General features: G+C 41.9%; 1 protein-coding gene across 9 annotated transcripts in view; it reads left to right on the top strand.

Moving 5' to 3' along the window:
* The window catches only part of TEAD1 (TEA domain transcription factor 1), a 381458-nt gene extending 367656 nt beyond the window's left edge, over positions 1-13802 (top strand). For all 9 annotated transcript variants that reach the window (XM_043481323.1, XM_043481325.1, XM_043481326.1 and 6 more), the window contains one exon: positions 5789-13802. In XM_043481323.1, coding sequence (XP_043337258.1) covers positions 5789-5902 — 114 coding nt within the window. In that variant the 3' untranslated portion in view covers positions 5903-13802. The remainder of the gene's footprint in view (positions 1-5788) is intronic.
* Positions 13803-16381: the final 2579 nt, after the last annotated feature.

Raw genomic sequence — 16381 nt, 5'->3', positions numbered from 1 at the left:
AGGATAGAGGTAATAAAACTAGATTCTCAATTCTGGTTGCACATTAGAGAAACCTGAAGAATGTCTTTAAAATCCTGATGGCAGGACTGCATCCTAGATCAGTAAAATCAGGATCTCTGAGGATAGGACCCAGGCACGTATTTTTCTAAAGTTCCCCGGGTTATCCCAGTAGTAGCTAAGTTGAAGTCTCAGCAGCCCGGTAGTATACAAACCATAAATGAGGCAAAAGCTGAGTCAGCAGGTTTGTACTTAAGGCATACCTACACTCATTTCAGGAAGGGTTTACAAGGCCTTATTATAAGTAGCATATATTAATATAGCAAAATGTAAACTCTCAGTACCAGGAGAAATATTAACTAGAATATAATGGCATAACCAGCAGCAGGAGAGCAGGAGAATGTTTATGGGCTGAAAAGTATGGTCAAAACTTAACAGGCAGCTAAAGAGCAAGGAAAAAGCAGTAGTGCTCAAGGTCCATGATGGGAAAATTTTCCGGTTCCCTTGGGCAATGCTTTGTGTGGTTTTTTTTTTTCCCCAAATATTTAACTTTAAAACAATTTATCGTGGAGACTTCATTTGGTGACTTAGGAAGGTTAATAAGTACAATGTTCTCCTCAAAATACACCCATAAAATATGTAGTAATGGATTTCATAAGGCTCGTTTTTCAAAAAATAACATTCCTTGGTTAAACCAAAGGCAAAATGCCAAAACAAAATTCAGTGGAAGCAATTTTTGCTAAAAGGGGCAGCAGGACAATATTGTGGTCAAGTATTCAGCCCTCTGAAGGCCTGCATTGTTATTATTTGTTACCAGAATTTAGAATTAGAATACTTGAAGAGCAGGAATTCTGTACCTGGACACTTTGGATCCAATGGGACACTGTTTTTCAATCAGTGTGTATAAGTGTTAGTCACTCAGTTGTGTCTAACTCTTTATGATTCCATCGACCACAGCCTGCCAGACTCCTCTGTCCATGAAATTCTCCAGGCAAGAACACTGAAGTGGGTAGCCATTCCCTTCTCCAGTGCATTTTCCCGATCCAGGGATCAAATCCAGGTCTCATGCATTGCATGCAGATTCTTTACCATCTGAGCCACCAGGAAAGCCCTGTAATGTACTGGTAAAAAAGAAAGAAAATAAAAGACTGTCCCCTGGTTTCTCCCAAAACCCTGATCTATGGTTTTTGCCCATTTTTTATGATGTAAATATACCTTCCATGGGCACTTTGAAGCTACAGTGGCCATCTAGCTCATGAAATTCCTTAATATATAACAATAACATTCAAAGCTAGTAGGAACCAGTTCCTGTATACCACTGTAAAAATAAATAAATAAAAATTAAGAAATTTAAAACCTTCTGCCTATTGGATTTATCCAGGACACTTAAAAAAATTCGGGGGATTTCCCTGGTGGTCCAATGTCTAAGGCTCCAGGCTCCCAATGCAGGGGGCTGAGGTTTGATCCCTGGTCAGGGAACTAGAACCCACATGCTGCAGCTAAGACCCCAGTGCAGCCAAATAAGTAAATATTTTTTAAAAAATTATGAAGGAAGGAGCTGAGCATCGTGGTTTTTGTTTATTTTTACTGCTCCCCAGGTAGTTCTGGTATGCAGCCAGGTAGAGACCCATTGCTATATGGGATTGGTGAGTGAGCCACAGGGGGCCTCAGTTCGCAGACACTTGATTATGGGCATACAGTAGGCAGACAGATGGTTTTGTATACTGTTTTTATTTATTCCAAGGAGAGAATCCAGTGGATTCTCCTGTGTGTCCATGTTCCTCTGAAACTTGGAAGCTAGTAGTCTGGGAGAAAGTTTAAAAAACACATTCTTCACTAACTCTTCATTGTTATCCTTTTCCTTAATGATCTTCGGTGGAGATTGAGCAGTTCAAGGTTTAGGATGCTGGCAGGTACTTGGCTGTAGGTGCTTTTTGTTGTCACTTAAGGACATATGAATCACCTTAGTGCTCAGATGAGCAGAAAGTGAGTGTGGCATCCTTATGTGGATGTTAAATAACCTCAGAAGTTAACCAAAACTCCCTGAATGGATGGCCACCTTCCCTCTCCTGGAAGAGGTCTTAGCTGTTTCTTACAAACCGGTGAGACTATTTCAGCACATTAAGGAATATATGTCCTCAGTTCCTAAAACCCGACCTCAAACACAACCAAAGAATATATGACCTGGGAAAGTTGTGAATATCTATTACCCACAGAACCCATTAACTATTATATTGGTAATGCCTCTTTGAAAACATGGCTTCCATCCAAAGAACTTACCAGGTAAAATTAATTTTAAAACATATCAACTACATAAATGCCTTTGTTATAAAGAATTAGTAGCTCTTAATAAATATTTGCTAGGAATAATATTTTTCTGTAGAGAAATGAACTTAAGCCAGCACTCCTGGGTAATGAGGTCATCTCACTGATAAACAGCAGAGATCATACTTTTCAGTGCTTCCTTAGAGGAGGTGGGGTTAAGGACATAGCCAGGATGACAGCTGTTGGACGTAGTTGCAGGTGTTTTACTAGGTCATTGAATACAAAACCAGAGAAGGCAATGGCAACCCACCCCAGTACTCTTGTCTGGAAAATCCCAGGGACAGGGGAGCCTGGTGGGCTGCTGTCTATGGGGTCGCACAGGGTTGGACACAATTGAAGTGACTTAGCAGCAGCAGCAGCAGAATACAAAACCTGTGTGTCACCAAGACCAGTTCCAGGCCTTACTGGCTTGTGGGCTAGTCTCTGGTTTCATCAGGATGACTGGAATTGAGGTGACCCTGTAGGTTCAGGGCCCTAATAATGGGGGTCAGGCCAAGGAAGACAGCACCTGAATTGTGGGCCAAGGATTCCAGTCATCTTTCGAGGTTGTACTTTGACATCAGCTTGCTAGAAACATTTTTTTTCTTTCCTCCTTCATCTCAAGCATGAAGCGTAAATAGGATATAGGATATATTCTTTCATAGAAAGTTTGCAAGAAGGTAAGCTAGATCACAGAAGTTCCAGGCACAATGCTGAATCTTTTGTAGATATATTATGAAATTCTCACTGCAGAACCGTCAGGTCATTTGTATTCTCTTTTTATGGATAGAGGAATGTTAGGCCTCCCTGAGGTCCCAGAGCCAATGATAGACGTAAATTAAGATTTGAATTGATAGAAAAGACACTTTGCAGGGTATGTCATGGTCATGGAATGAGAAGACTTGCATTTAGGACCCAGCTCTACCTATCACCTTGGTTAAGTCATTTAAAATCTCCAGACCTCATTTTTCCTCCATTTACAAAGTGCTCAAGTCTTCCCTCTCCACTTTGTTGGTTATTGAGAGTGTTTTCATTTGTTCAGCTAAACAATGGAGAGGTTTACCAGCTGCTGGAATACAGTGCAAATAAAACACAGGAAATGTGGGCCCGGTGAGGGGAACAAGGCAGGTAAATAGTCGATGACCCTGCAAGGCCGTCATGGCAGCGGTATGCTTGTGAAAGAGGAGTTGAATTGCCTAAGCAGACACCTGTAGTTTGAGTGAGGTAGGGAATTCTCAGGGTTGTTAAAAGATGATGTTTAAGTTGCCTCGATGGATAAGCAGATGTATTTTTCAGATTTACCAAGAAAAGGGTCATTTGATGGGTTCATGCTGATGTGTCAGGGGCAGAGCTGCGGTGTACTGGGCAATCGGGGCAGGCACCCCGGAGTCTGGTGAGAGAGGTGGCCTTTTGTCAGGCACAGGGGAGTCACCAGATGCGTAACTCAGCTGTGGCGGATGGCTGGTAAATGTCAGCGCATGGTGCCAAGAGGTGTGTAATGAGAGGTCAGGGAAGGCTTTTCTGAGCAACAAACAGCTGAGAGGTGTCTGCCGGATGGCTAGATAGGCAGAGAAGGTAGGAGGGAATACTGTGTGTAGGAGGAAATGCGGCACTGGGAGGACTGGAAACGGAGCAGTGTGACTGGCCTAGGGAGAAAGAGGAGGGTGCTGGCCAGGTAGGACCAGCCAGACTGGGCCCCGTCTCTTCTCATGCTCATCCTTGTAGGATGAGAACAGGCTTTCTCTTCATCCTGAATTTCAAAAGAGTCCATTCAGTTTTTCAGCAGGAGGGTGGTGGTGTCAGATTTATATCTCTTTCAAGGTTATGGTGACTGCTGTGTGCAGATGGAACTGGTGCCCAGCAAGGGTAGCTCCTGGTAGGGGAGTCCAGATCAGGTTTGCTGGTACCTTGGGTTGTGGCAGTGGAAAAGGGAGATGGATTCAAGAACTCTTGAGGAGGTAAAAGCAGCAGAACATGACATTGGTTTGGATGTGGGGATGAGGAATGGAGAGATTTCAGTCATGAAAGACTTGCACACTTGGAGTATTTGATCTGTAAGGGAAGTGGCAGGGAGTGAGACTAGAAAAGCAGGTGGATGTTAGTATTGAAAAAACTTCATTACCCAGAAAAAGAAGATGATTCATCACTGTATCCATTCATTTATTTAGAGCAGCATGGCATAACAGGTAAGAAAAAGGTCTTCAGAGTCAGAAGATCTGGGTTTTTTGTTGACATTGAAAGAGAAAGTGAAGGTCGCTCAGTGGTGTCGTCCCACTCTTTGCGACCCCATGGACTATACAGTCCATGGAATTCTCCAGGCCAGAATCCTGGAGTGGGTAGCCTTTCCCTTCTCCAGGGGATCTTCCCAACCCAGAGTTCAAACCCAGGTCTCCCACATTGCAGGTGGATTCTTTACCAGCTGAACCACAAGGGAAGCTCAAGAATACTGGAGTGGGTAGCCTCTCCCTTCTCCAGCGGATCTTCCCCACCCAGGAATAGAACTGGAGTCTCCTGTATTGCAGGTGGATTCTTTACCAACTGAGCTAGGAGGGAAGCCTGTTGTTGACATTAGTACAACCTTAAACAAATTAACCCCAAGCATCTTCCCTTGTCAAACAGGGGTGAAATGACATCCGCTGTTGGAGTTGGAATATTACATGAGATTCTTCCTGCAAAGTGTTTAATACCGAGGAGATGCAGAGTAAACAGTCAACAGATAGTGGCTATTATTCTGTGAATTTCCATCCATTCAGCAAATACAGTAGATCCTTGAACTGCCTGGGTTTGAACGGCATGACTGTTCTTTTGCTCAGCATTTTCTTCACTGAATCCAGCACTACATGTTAATGTAGTGGTGAGTTAAGTCACTCACAGAGCTATGTCTCCCATTGACTATTGTGGAACAAAATTTAGTAAAGATTTAGGGATAAGATAGGAAACAGTTCGTAGAATAAATGACTGTCCTATGGGACAGAATTAAAGAAAATTCTCTATGTTGTTAAAAAAAAAAAAAGTCACACCCCTCCCCCCTCAAAAAAACCTCACACTAATTCTTGTGGTGTCTTCTTAGGCTCAGATTATGAGTGAGACCCCATCTGTAAGGTCTTTCTTACATATGGTAACTAAACTTAGATAGAATTTAAGTTGGACCCTTAGTATCCTGAGTTTGTGCAGGAGGGGGCAGAGTGAGGCTGAATAGATCTCTAATAATCCACTTTTTGAACTTTAGACTCTGTATTTGTCTCTGAGTAAACCATCTCATCATGGCACAGGTGGAATATTTTTATTCATGTGGTGTTTGATATAGATATTTTTGTGTGTATGTATATATATATATTACTTCAAAAAAATTTTATTGAAGTGTAGTTGATTTATAATGTGTTAATTTCTGCTATACAGCAAAGTGGTTCAGTTATACATACATATATGTACATATATGTATACTTTTTCACAATCTTTTCCATTTACACTTTTATTTTTTTAACAGGTGGTAACAAACAGGGATACACAAGAAACTCTCCTGTGCATGGCCTGTGTATTTGAAGTTTCAAATAGTGAACATGGAGCACAGCATCATATTTACAGGCTTGTAAAGGACTAACCGTGGTTATTTATATATATAGATATCTGTATATACACACACATATGTGCGCACACACACACACTCTCTCCATGATCGAGCGACTGACTGTAAACCTCACCATGCAGGGGTGCTGCCCTGGCCTTGAGGTCACCCCGATTTTTCTAAATCCTGTTTGAAGTCATTTTTTCATGTGTTCATGCTCATTGTAGCTGTGAAGTTCTGGTACAGTTGTAAAAAGAGAAGTCGAGTTGTTTCTGTGTTACTCAGATCCACAGCCCACAATTCCTCGGAAAGGTGAACCTTAAGAACCCAAGTCTCTGTCTGCAGAGACCTATTTCTCATTGTGGTAGAAAAAAAATTGAGACAGAGCATTTGCCATTGGACATTTACAGCCTTTATACAAATGTATTTAGTGTGTTTTTTTTTTCCAACATAAAATTCTTGTTTTAAGATACAAGTAAAATTAATCTTTAAATATAAATGTAAATTAGTACACAAAACTAAGAATCTTTAGACTTATCTTTGTAACTAATTAGGGTGGAAGTTATGAAAGAATGTAATTCACTAAATTATTTTTTAAATGAAACTTTTCTTTCTTTTTGAAACCAAATGTTAAAATATAGCCTTAAGAAATACTTGGTAGAAATATCCTAATGAGACAAATTTGTACTTTTTTCCTCAAGGTTAAAACTAATCTCCTAATCCATTAAACTCTTGAAACAGGTATTACAGAGGAAGAAAACTTCACCCCTTATCCTTAACATATATAGTATATTTAAAAAATATAAAATTGTATTGTACTAATGTGATGATTATTTAATGAAAAAAAAAAAAGATGGCTCTTTTTGCAATAAGTAGATAAATACTGAAAATCTAAGCTTACAATGTTTATAGTCTTGTGTGTGCAGTTATATTTTATATGGACAACCAAATTTTTTTATTAAGATGAGTAAATATTTGAACCACTGAAATTTAATAACAAAAATTCAAAATTGGCATGAATACTGCACTGTGAGCTGCAAATTATAGAAAACCCTGTGGCTGGGAGAAATTTCATCAAACCAAACTTGTAAAAGGCTCATCAGTTTTAGGATTTCTGCTCCCCGGAAAATCACAAGCATACTCACCAGCCTGTGGATAAATTATTTCTGGTGATCCAGCATGCATATTAACCTGCTGTAACTATGTGTGTATGTGTGTGTGTACATACAGACATACACATATGTAGTTATTCAGCGCTTATTTATTGAACATCTGTTCAGTGTCACTTAGTCTGCCCGGTGCTGATACATGTATTTCTCAATCTGTGTCCGTAGATTTTGGTGTATTCTCTAAGGACACCCATTTTCTTGACATCTCTCAATAAGTCACAATACTTACTTGACTGAGGCTGAAGAGGCTCGGCTATCTATGTCTGCCCTTTCCAAACAGGTTCATTTGGGACGTTTTCTTCCCAAGAGAGATTCAGCTTTCCAACCCATATATTCCAAAGCATTGTCCAGGCAGAGTTGGTGTGGTGTGGTCACACGTCTTGTCACTTCCATACATTGGGAAGGGGACAGGGCATACTCCTACCTTCCTGGAGGAAATTGACTTGTTGACAATTGTCGGGAGTGTTAACACTACAGAACATGAAATGTCTTGCAAGTTGTAAAGCATGTCAAGACTTTTACATCAAGCCAGAAAAGTAAAAAAAGCTTTGTACTGTCACATTCAAGTAACCTACACACCCTCTTCCCTATTCCCCGCAACCAACTGTGACCCTGCTTATATATTGGCTAGTATCTGAGGTCAGGAGCATGAGGGTGTGGCTGGTTTGTGGAAACAGAATGCTGAACCAAGCCTAACCGCACCCAAACCCATGACCCTGGTCCCTGGGAAGACCAGAGGAAAAAGTGCAGAACTTTCCCCTTTTGGAATGCACATCCCTTACATCAGCCAGCAGGATGGTGTGCATCTTCCCTCCATAAACAGACTACAGTTTGTTCCCTGATTCCAAGTGGGCCTTTGAAGAGTTGACCCAGCGGCCCACCCTTCCATCTGGTTTTCGGCCCACGTATTAAGCTTCTCCCTTGGTCATCATACTTATGACTTCTGTTGGTCACCCCTCTTACAGGTGCTTCTTTTGCTCCCATCTCCTGCATCTTACTGAAGATTATCCCCAGTCTTCTCAGGACCTAGGGGTGCAAGTGATCTTAGGTGGCCATCCCAGAACTTCAGGGGAAGAGGTATCTGGTTCACGTTCTCTCCCGGGGATGGGACTCTTCCGTGCTGCCAGGAGGGCTCTTAGGATTTACTTTTTTCAAAGCACAAATAGACTGAGACCCAAAAACACCAGCTAGAGATTAGTTCTGTTTACTGAACAGTAGATCATACCCTGGCCTCCCAAGGTCAGGCTGGGCCCTCTGATGCTTGTCCTCTTCCTCCAGATGCCTTTGTAGTTGCATTTGGGGTCTCCATGGATGACCTTGAGGGTTACTTTTTGCTCTTAAAAAAAGTTTGCTTCTTGTCTTGTTCTAAAGATTTCTCCAGGGCAGGTAGTTTCCCTGTCTTAACCACTGGTCCATTTCTCTGTCTCTTCTAAATTAGACCCTGGGATTAGATTTGTGTGACAACATCTAATCCAAGTCTGGTTTTTGGTCTTTGACCATTCATGGCAGAGTCTTATTCATTTGTCAAGCTTTCTGAACCATAAAGAAGCCTTTCCAAAACTCTGTCCTCGCGGCTCTCTTCTGGGTGCTCCATCTCCTGGTTGACCCTCCACTCCCAGGATTGATTCAGGGACATCTTGTGCTTTCACTGGAGAGTTTGGAGGCCACTTTCCACAGCCTGAATAGGAAGAAACTAAAGAACTGAGCTTTGGTCTCTTGGCGTTCATTTCCCATCTTAGCAAGAGACCTAAGTAAAGTCGAGGCTTTTTCAAAACATGTCCTAGAATCCCAGAATGTCTAAGCTACCCTAGACCAGGGTTTCTCAACCGTTTCTAGACACTGCCGACATTTGGACCAGATAATTCTTTGTGGTGCAGGGCTGTCCTGTGCCTTGTAGGAGGTTTAGCAGCATCCCTGGCCTCTGCCCACTAGATACACTCTTTCCCCAGTTGTCACAACCCCAAGTATCTCCAGACATTGCCAAATGTCCCACGGGCCACAGAATTGCCCCTGCTTAAAAAGCACTGCCCTACATCCACAGGTCACAAATGCCATACTTGACATCTTCTTTTTCCTTCCATTTTATCCTGAGAAAGCTTCTCTCCTGGGAGCCTTGTTTCAGGCCATCAAGAGACAGGTAGGAATATTATTCAAATGACATTGTGTCCGTGTTTCTTCCTGTTTCAGAGCCTCTACTTCACAACGGAGTCTCTCAGCTACAAGTATTCTTTCCTTCCTCCCTGGGGAAATCGGGGACAACTGGTTACCAACATCCCTGTGATCAACTCACACTGCTTAAAGAGCATTTCTAATTTGCTCTTCATTCCTTATTTCGTCTGGTTAAAAAATGCCACCCATCTTCATTATTTCTCATAAGGTTATTGTTCTCATTATCAGACCTTTGATCATTTCAGTAAATTTCTTCTGGCCTTCTACTTTTAGCGTTAGACTCAATGTTTTTTGTAGAATTTATAGAAACTTCTGGAACACTTCATCTTTAAAGATGGAGGAGAGAAGGACTCGTTTTGTAAGGGGACTGCTGGAGTTATTCTTTACTAAGCTATAGGAGAGCACAGTCTACAGGCATACCTCGGAGGCAGCACAGGCTTGATTCCAGAGAACCACAAAAAAGCAAATGTCACAGTAAAACGAGTCACACAGTGCATGTGAAATTTATGTTTACCTATATTGTAGTCTATTAAATGTGCAATAGTATTATGGCTAAAAAAAAATCAATGCACATACCTTAGTTAAGATATTGCTGAAAAATGCCAAAACAATGACAATAGTAACTTAAAGATCACAGATCATCATTAAAAATATGAAAACAATGAAAAAGTTGGAATATTGTGAAAATTATCAAAATGTGACACCGACACAAAGTGAGCAAATGCTGTTGGAAAAATGATGCTAGCAAACTCATTTGATACAAACCTGCAATTTGTAAAAACTGCAATATTTATGAAATGTGAGAAAACGAGGTATGCCCATGACCTCCTCCAGTCTGTAGATGAGAGAGCTGAGATCCGGAGGAGACGTGACTTGTCCAAAGTCACGTGCTGGTCAGTGACAGCTGGCTAGGAAGGCTCTAGGACTCTTGCCACTTGATCCTTGGCCTTTTGGTGGGGGTTGTTCCTCTTTGGTGCTCAGTGAGGAAGAGAGGGAGAGGAAGACCCTTCTCCTGCCAGAGCAAGAGCATCCCCTGGGGTTGATGCTGCTTCTTCCTTGAGGATCTTGTTGGGGAGGCATCCACCAGCAGATAGGAAAGCTGATGAGCCTTTTCCTTATCCCGAGGACAGTTCACCTGCCACAGGCTCTGAATCAAATTTTTCTTCACAAAACATCCCAACAGCAAAGTCCCACTCTCAGACCAGCCAAAAAAAAAAAAAAAAAAACCCAGCCCCCATGCCCAGAACTTGGTGTTACAGACCCAAGTCTTCTCTTTAGGTCTCAACACTCTAGCGGCTTTTGCAGTTTGTTTTTGTACAAACATAAATTATTTAAATCACACAAGATGACAGTCAACTTTTCAAACCAGGTACCAATCACTTGTATGATTTTTGTCTATGCTCTGGTACACTACGCCTGTTCTAACGAAGGGTAGAACCCATTTTGTGTGTTGGTGTTCACACCTGTGACATTAAGAGGATACGTCTGCATTGCTTCTTTCCTTCTGTTGATGTTTCTGTGGTGAAACCCTGCACATGTCATTTCTGAAAAGCCTTAAATCTTCGCGATGTTGCATGTAGGGTTTGCAGTGCAGAAGGCTGCCTCAGAACTGTGAGCCCTTTTGTAAGCTGGAAGCATTTCTCTTACTATTGTTACTTTTGTAGGAAGTTTTCAATTCAGAGCTGCCAAAGCGTTCAGTAAGCAGTGCCTTAGTGATACTTAGTCGTGCCGCCAGCCTTTTCTCACACCAGTTCTCTATGTCCCTTTGCTAATCGGCCCAGTATTTAAAACAGAATAAGCAATTGTTGTTTTCAATTTTATTTTTCGTAAGCCCATTTTTCTCCATATCTATAGGAAACTGACTTCTTGGTCTGAAATCCGAAATGAACAGAAGTCAGTTCATTGACCACACCGTCCAATGTCTATACCAAAACGGAAGGTCTTGCAACTTCATAGTTTACTATGAAAAGCAAATTGTACACTTTAAATGTTGCCTTTTAAATCCACGACCAAAAACTTAGCTATTTGTGAACCTTCTGCACTCTAGCATGAAAGTGCCTTTGGTTTGAGATTCCAGCTTAGAAAAGTGCTGCCATAATCATGATAATTTGTAGAGAGACCAAAAATATTCTGAGATCACCGTAATGCCTTTGGTTTACCGGGATGAATAACCAACGACAGGCCTCTGTTCACAAGAGCACGACGCAGACCCCGCCTGCTGTGCATCATACGCCGTAGGGGAGCACCCCCACCACTCCCAGCCCTGGAGCCCACGGCAGCAGGAGGCTCCCCAGAAACTGGTATGTTTGTGTGCCAGGACCCAGTGCGCCATCCCTGCCCATCGCCCAGCCCTGCGTCCGCCCGAGGGGACTTGCACACAAGCCGCAGGCCGTCAGCCAGTGGACAGGTGTGACCTTCTCCGTACGCTTGTGTTCACTCTGTAGAGCCTGCCCTTCCACTCAGATGCCAGCGCGCACTTCTCCGGTTTACGCAGTGATACCGTTTTGAAAGTTGGAAGCCTCAAACTGAGATGACAGTGCAGAACAAAAAATGGTTTAGGGTCATCACAATTGACGTGTTCTTCTTAGGGCGAAAATGTTGACTCTGAGTGTTGTCTGAATGTGCTATGAGAAACTCCCAAAGAGTACCACTCACAATTCGGAATTTTCAAAGAATGTTCCAGCCCTCTAAAGGGCAACTCTTTTAGAGTCCGTGTTGGCTTTTATCAAAACTTTGTGTAAATTGGGAAAACTGATAGAGGGGAGGAAGAGGAGTGAAAAGGACGAGAAGGCAAAAACACCAGCCAAATAAAAGCCAGGACAAAAAAAAAAGATTGTTCTTTACCAATATAGACTTTACAATGACATTAGAATCATTGAAAGTTAGCCTCTGAATGCGTATGATCCGTCTGTTTCTACCTGGTGTCTTTAAGAATACCCTCTTTGGGCTCTCTGAAACTTCAGGAGTGATTTCTATCCACACCAAGTTGTGAGTACTCATAGAAGTTTATACAATGAAAAAAAAATGTCAAATGAAAAGGAAAATTGCTCAACACAAGTTATAGTTAGCTGCTTGAATTCAGCCCGTCTCTGTTATGTCAAGACTACACCACAACTTGGAAGAAATTAATCAAATGTTTGTTTTCCTGTTTCCCTCTTCAACTGTTACTGTGCTTTCTTTGGCAATAGTTTTCTCTCATTAACTCATTGCTTATATTGTTAAGAATGAAGGTTTGTGTTTAAAATGTATTGCATTGCAAAGGATAGTTTCACTGAAGTCATGCACCATAAATAAGATGAAATATTTGTATTTATTGTCCTACTTCCTAAGCTGTTAACTTGTTTTATTCTGTGAATTTGCATTGAGTCTGTCATATGCCCCACTCCATCATTTTAATATTTGAAATGGCATTTATTTTCCCTCTGTTCATCATTAAGTAGGGTCAGATTCCAAAAGATTCCACCTCTCTCAGGCTGGCTGTCTTTTGTCTGACTTCCATTGTGAAATTTCTTGTTCTCCTTTTCCTTAAGAGAGGCTGACAGAATCTAGGTATATATCAGTTGGAAACCAGTCTCTGGTTTTCTCTTTCCCTCCCTTCCTTTCTTCTTTCTCTTTTCCTTTTTGCCTCAGTCCTTTTCTGTGATTAGTTTCACTGTGTAAATTAGATATGAACTGCACTTCTTAAAAAAAAAAAAATCTCCCTGTTACCTCCTTGAAAGAGTCACTTCCGTAGGCCTTTTTCAGTAGGCTCATGACTGCAGATAAGGAAGAAAAAAAAAGTAAAACAAAAACTACGTGCCTAAAAATGACAAAAAAAAAAATGTTTTGTAACATTTAAAGAAGAAACCTGAATAGCCTTTAATTCTTATTAATATGCTTAAATTTTATGTAAATTGGTTTTTGCCACGTGTGTTTGTTCACATTCTCAATGACGTAATGGGATTCTCACAGTCTGTGTCTTCGTGTCACGTGTATAAAATGGGCTTGTGACGTAAGCGTTTCATCTGCTCAGTGGTTCCTTTAATATTGTACTGCTGCTGGGAGTGGGCCGAGGAGTCTGCCTTTGGGCAGTAAGCTTCCTCTTGGATAGATTGGAGAGATGGGGGGTAGGGGGTGCAAATTCTCACATATGTTTTCTTAACCTATTTGCAGAAGCTTTCAAAAGGCATTTGGTTAAACCTCTTGGCAGTACAGTATTCTTGTATTTGTTAATGTCTGTGTTTAGGTACTGGTACCTTTTTGTTTAAAAATGTTCTAAGTGTTGGCTTTAAAGTGAATTTATCTTTAGTATGATAGTTATATGAAAATTATAGGGTTTGTGTGCAGAGAATTTTTTTATAAAGTGCTTTGTAAAAAAAAAAATGTATTCTAGCTTTCGCGGTACATATGTGTGATAACTGTAATATCCATGACAGTTAAGTGCAATTATTTCATCACTCTAAAAATGCTATTTTTGTGTCAGTTCCTGCAGGTGTTTTCATGTCTTTGCAAAGTGACACATTTTGATGCCTTCTTGATAAAGTGGTAGACATTTTGTAGCTTTATAGAAACTTTGTATTCATACGGTATCAATGAAAAATAAAGAAAATGAAAGTGTGGGTCACCTTTTTTATCTGCAGAAATGTATGTTGTTGAAAATGAAAAGGTGTTTTATGTGTTATGGGTGAATGTATGAAGGACAGAGTAAAGGAGGTTAAAATAGTGATCTTTTCATGGTGTCCACTAAGCTCAGCATAGTAATTGGAGCATGAGTGTTAATGTCTATCAGGATTTCTTTCTTTGTTTCTTTTTTTAAATTGATGTGTAGTTGATTTACATTGTTGTTTTAGTTTCAAGTGTGGAGCAAAGTGATTCAGTTATACATGCACACATATCTTTTTTTCATATTCTTTTCCCCTTTAGGTTATTACAAAATACTGAGTATAGTTCCCGTTAACAAGGTTTCTTAAAAATATCCATGGGTCAGTTAATCTGTCTGCCCGCTTGCTTACCTCTCTTTAGTAGTGTGTAATTAAAATTGTTAACACGCCTTGCTCAGTGCATGCCTGGAGCCAGGTGTAGAACAGTGGATGTGAGAAAGAGGTAAATAAAGGGTGGTGGGTGCCTGCCTGGGGCGAGCTGAGCTGTAACCCTTGCCCGGTCCTCCGGTGTGTGCAGCACACAGACATGCAACAGAGCCTTGGATTCACGAAGTTTACTGCATGCTGGGCACTGGGCCAGTGTGTTGGTGCAGTGTGTGATTCTCACAACAGTCCTGATGACAGTGATGTTAACACACACACACACACACACACACACCCCAGCCGATACACACACACACACACACACACACACACACCCCAGCCGATACACACACACACACACACACACACACACCCCAGCCGATGCTCAGGAAGGGTCGTGCGTGACTGGTGAGTGGTGAAGCCTTCAATAGATCACCCTGGCTTTGACTCTTGGCCCTTGCCTTTTGGCTCTCTGAGGCTCCATGGAAGCCACTCAAGGCTCAGGAACAGAAATCTGGGGCTGGGGGGGCTTCCTTAAACAACAGTAGCCTTGGGCTTCTGATAGCAGGACCCAATATACCCTGGGATCCTTCAGTTTGAACAAGACCTCAGGTGGTCTTGCTTCTCCCTGTTTCTTTGAAATCTGAGATGCAGCCTGCCTCAAATCCCAAGGCACTGTGCAAGTGGAAACAGAGAAAAATATTGGGTTCCATTTTCTTTGAAAGAGGCATGTGTTTAGCAAGCTACCATTCGAGAGAAGGCTGTTGTCCAGCGAGCTATCCAGGGCAGGCAAATTCCAGGGTGTTTTGCTGAAGCCCTGTTATATGCCAGTTCCCTTCACACTCACGACATCCTTTAACCCACATCCTCTTGAGTAAAAGAATCATTTCCAATTTTCCAATAAGGAAATGGGAGCCCAGAGAAGCTAATCCTTGTTAAAATCATAAAAGCTAGTAAGTGGCAAGAATTTAGAAGTGGAAAACCCTCCTCCCTTGCAGGCCTGGCTCTGATGCTGGCTGTGTGGCACGTTGGCCCTGCACTTCCTCTAAAGATGCCTTAGCACATCAAAAACATCCCTGTTAGTGCCTGCAGTTCCAGTTAACTCGAGTTCAGCAGAAGGAGTGGCATGCTAGGGAAACTGACATCAGTGAGGAGAGACTGAAGACACACAGGGGAGAGTAAATAAGGCTCCTTGTAAGATCGAGAATCAAGAAATGTCCCTGGGAACCCCGATCATTTCTTCCTGCCTTACAACTGACAGAGGGCTCTCATTAGCATGGGGCTCTCATTAGCATGGCTACTGCCTATTGACGGCTAAATTACCTGCTGTGGTTAAGTCATCAGTGAGCAACTGATACAATTCCAACTCAAAAAGCACAAGTGTTGTGTAAGCTTGTGAAGCCTTAGAGTTTTTTTAGTTGCCTTTGAAGATGCTTCTGTTTAATGCCGCATATGTCAATTTTATTTAGGTGGTTGTAACTAACAAAGAGTCAGGCTGCTAGAAGCAATTACTGGAAGTGATGAGATGAGATGGGGAGGCAAACACTTCATCTTGGGAGGCATCTGTTTCAAATGAGGCCTTAACGTGGTCTCCAGGCAGAGGGATTGGACTGCTAGGCTAGAAGGTTTCGAGAAATCTGAGGTTCAGAGCTCTCTGTTTCCACCCAGATGTTCCCACTCCATGTTTCAGTGCCCCACTCCTTATCTATTTGGGCCTGACAGGAAACTTGTGAGAGCTGCAAATTCAGCTTTATTTGTAATTTCTGGCTTGATTGTTAGCACAGTCTGTCCTTCAACTGCCTGAGCTAAGGATCTCTTTAAATGCTGCCAGGGAGATCTTTTATGCCATGCCCTGAGTTGAGCCTGGCATTTTCTTCCTCTTTGCACCAATTGCACTTAGCAACAACCAACCCATTAATACCACCAACCAATCATAATTAATGCCACCCATCACTCTAGCATGCTAGAGATTGTGTAAGGTGGGGCATCCCCTTTCTTGTGGAAGCAATGCCAGTTTATGATAGGTGCCTAATCGTTCAGTCGTGTCTGACTCTTTGTGACCCCATGGACTGTAGCTTGCCAGGCTCCTCTGTTCATGGAATTCTCCAGGCAATCTCCAGATTACTGGAGTGGGTTGCCATGCCCTTCTCCAGGGGATCTTCCCAACCCAGGGA

The sequence above is a fragment of the Cervus canadensis genome, chromosome 11 (genome assembly GCF_019320065.1).
Source record: "Cervus canadensis isolate Bull #8, Minnesota chromosome 11, ASM1932006v1, whole genome shotgun sequence".
Lineage (NCBI taxonomy): Eukaryota > Metazoa > Chordata > Mammalia > Artiodactyla > Cervidae > Cervus > Cervus canadensis.
The sequence above is the reverse complement of the archived record's forward strand: the minus strand, read 5'-3'. Positions and strand labels throughout refer to the sequence as shown.